The 1,729-nt window shown below is 36.5% G+C and overlaps 1 protein-coding gene across 1 annotated transcript in view; it reads right to left on the reverse strand.

Annotated features, from left to right (window-relative positions):
* Nucleotides 1-1,729, reverse strand: part of phb (prohibitin) — a 5,812-nt gene that overhangs the window by 2,637 nt on the left and 1,446 nt on the right. The window contains exon 3 of the mRNA XM_014022711.1: nucleotides 596-757. Within this exon, the coding sequence (XP_013878165.1) occupies nucleotides 596-757 (162 nt within the window). The remainder of the gene's footprint in view (nucleotides 1-595; nucleotides 758-1,729) is intronic.

Raw genomic sequence — 1,729 nt, forward strand, 5'->3', positions numbered from 1 at the left:
ACAGCGACACAGAAAGCAACACTGAACAGATACCGCTTTTCTGAGCTTGTTTAACTCCGACACTGAAGAGGAGGACTTCGATGGTTTCAGTGCGCCGGAGGACGATGAATGAGACATTTTGTTGGACCAGAAACTGTTAAAGAAAACTACCAAAATAAGGTCAGTTAAATGAACCYTATTCCTCCGAAACTTTAATTCTTAAAGGTTTGCTTTTTGTGTTTTGATGTTGAATTCACTTTTTTGATGACAAATTTGGGTGTACTGTTTTTTTTTTTTTGTTTTTTTATGTTGGGGGTGCGGCTTATAGTCCGAAAAATACGGGATGCATTTTGTCACTCAGATGGAATCTTGAAGCATTTCACCAGTCGAATGGAGCCTTTTATGTATTTGGTCAATTGGATGGATCTCTTTATATTTAAAAAAAAATTCAGGCTGGACTGGAAATAATTAGTTTTTTATTTTGGGTTGTTTTCTTGGCTTTGAACCCTGAGCAGAAAGATAAACACTTCATACTTATGTGATGGCACATCACAGGTTTTCCTAATATGGTGCAGCCCTAGCCTGCAGATTTCATTTGTTTTTTACATCACTGTACCTTTGCTGCCTGTGATGACAGGCACGTTGCGTGGACGGGACCGGCAATCAAAGATGATGGGTTTTTGAACCCAGGGAATGAGGAAGTGGGTCCCTTCACCAACAACCGAATCTTGTACGCCCCGGAACCTGTCAAATATAACAGCCTGGTGCCCTGCATCAACTGCAAAAAGAAAGAAAAAAAAAGGCCCCTTCAGTAGATATTTTAAATCTTTGTCTCTTTTTTAGTGTGGTGTTATCCTCACTAACCACCACAATACCGATGTTTAGGCTGAATAAACAGAATAAATTAAGTGATAAAGCTTGATATCTACTGAGTGTTTTAGCGGCACATCTGAAAACATGCTAACTACATCAATGACATGAGTTGCAATAAACATGTGTGACGACTGTGAGCAATTGGAATAATTTCAGTCCATCTAACAGCTAGATTAGGATTTTTTTGCATGCAGTTTTTAATCCTTTTGGAATCCTTGGTGATGCACGTTGAACAAACTAATTTGCAATATCATTAAATCTTTTAACAGCTGGGCAGCCATGAGCTGATGTGAGCGTTCTGCAGGTGTAGGTTTTGCAGTGAATGTAGTATTATCAGACTTTTCTCCAAATGTTGGATTTTTCACCCCCCCAGGAGTTTTTCCATCTGTTTTTCTTTAAATAAGACGTCACAAAGATGTTAATCTTTCATAACGTTTTTGATCGAACGAATTCTGCCTTTTCTCCTTGCAGTTTATTGGCGATGAAAATGTCGATCTACCTCATTGAGCTTCAAAACTCTTTATAAAAAGGTAGACAGCATAAAAATACAATATTATATCTAAATACAGGATGACTTCCATGACAATTTGATAATAAAAACATGTTTTGTGGAGCCCATTTGTAACAATGCTGTGGTGACAGTAAAACAGAAATATTGATAAATATATTTCCTATCTAGTTTTTGATCGCATTAAATTTTAAATCATACAGTTTTATTTAATTATTTAATAACGAATGTAGAGCATAGCATTTACCACTTTTCCTGAAATTTTCATTCAATTATCTCAAAAAAGTAATTCCATGACCAATCTAGACCAGTGGTTCCCAAACTTTTTATCTTGTGACCCAAAAAATATTCATGGCAAAAACTTGTGAC

Source organism: Austrofundulus limnaeus, unplaced genomic scaffold, assembly GCF_001266775.1.
Source record: "Austrofundulus limnaeus strain Quisiro unplaced genomic scaffold, Austrofundulus_limnaeus-1.0 Scaffold4, whole genome shotgun sequence".
Classification (NCBI taxonomy): domain Eukaryota; kingdom Metazoa; phylum Chordata; class Actinopteri; order Cyprinodontiformes; family Rivulidae; genus Austrofundulus; species Austrofundulus limnaeus.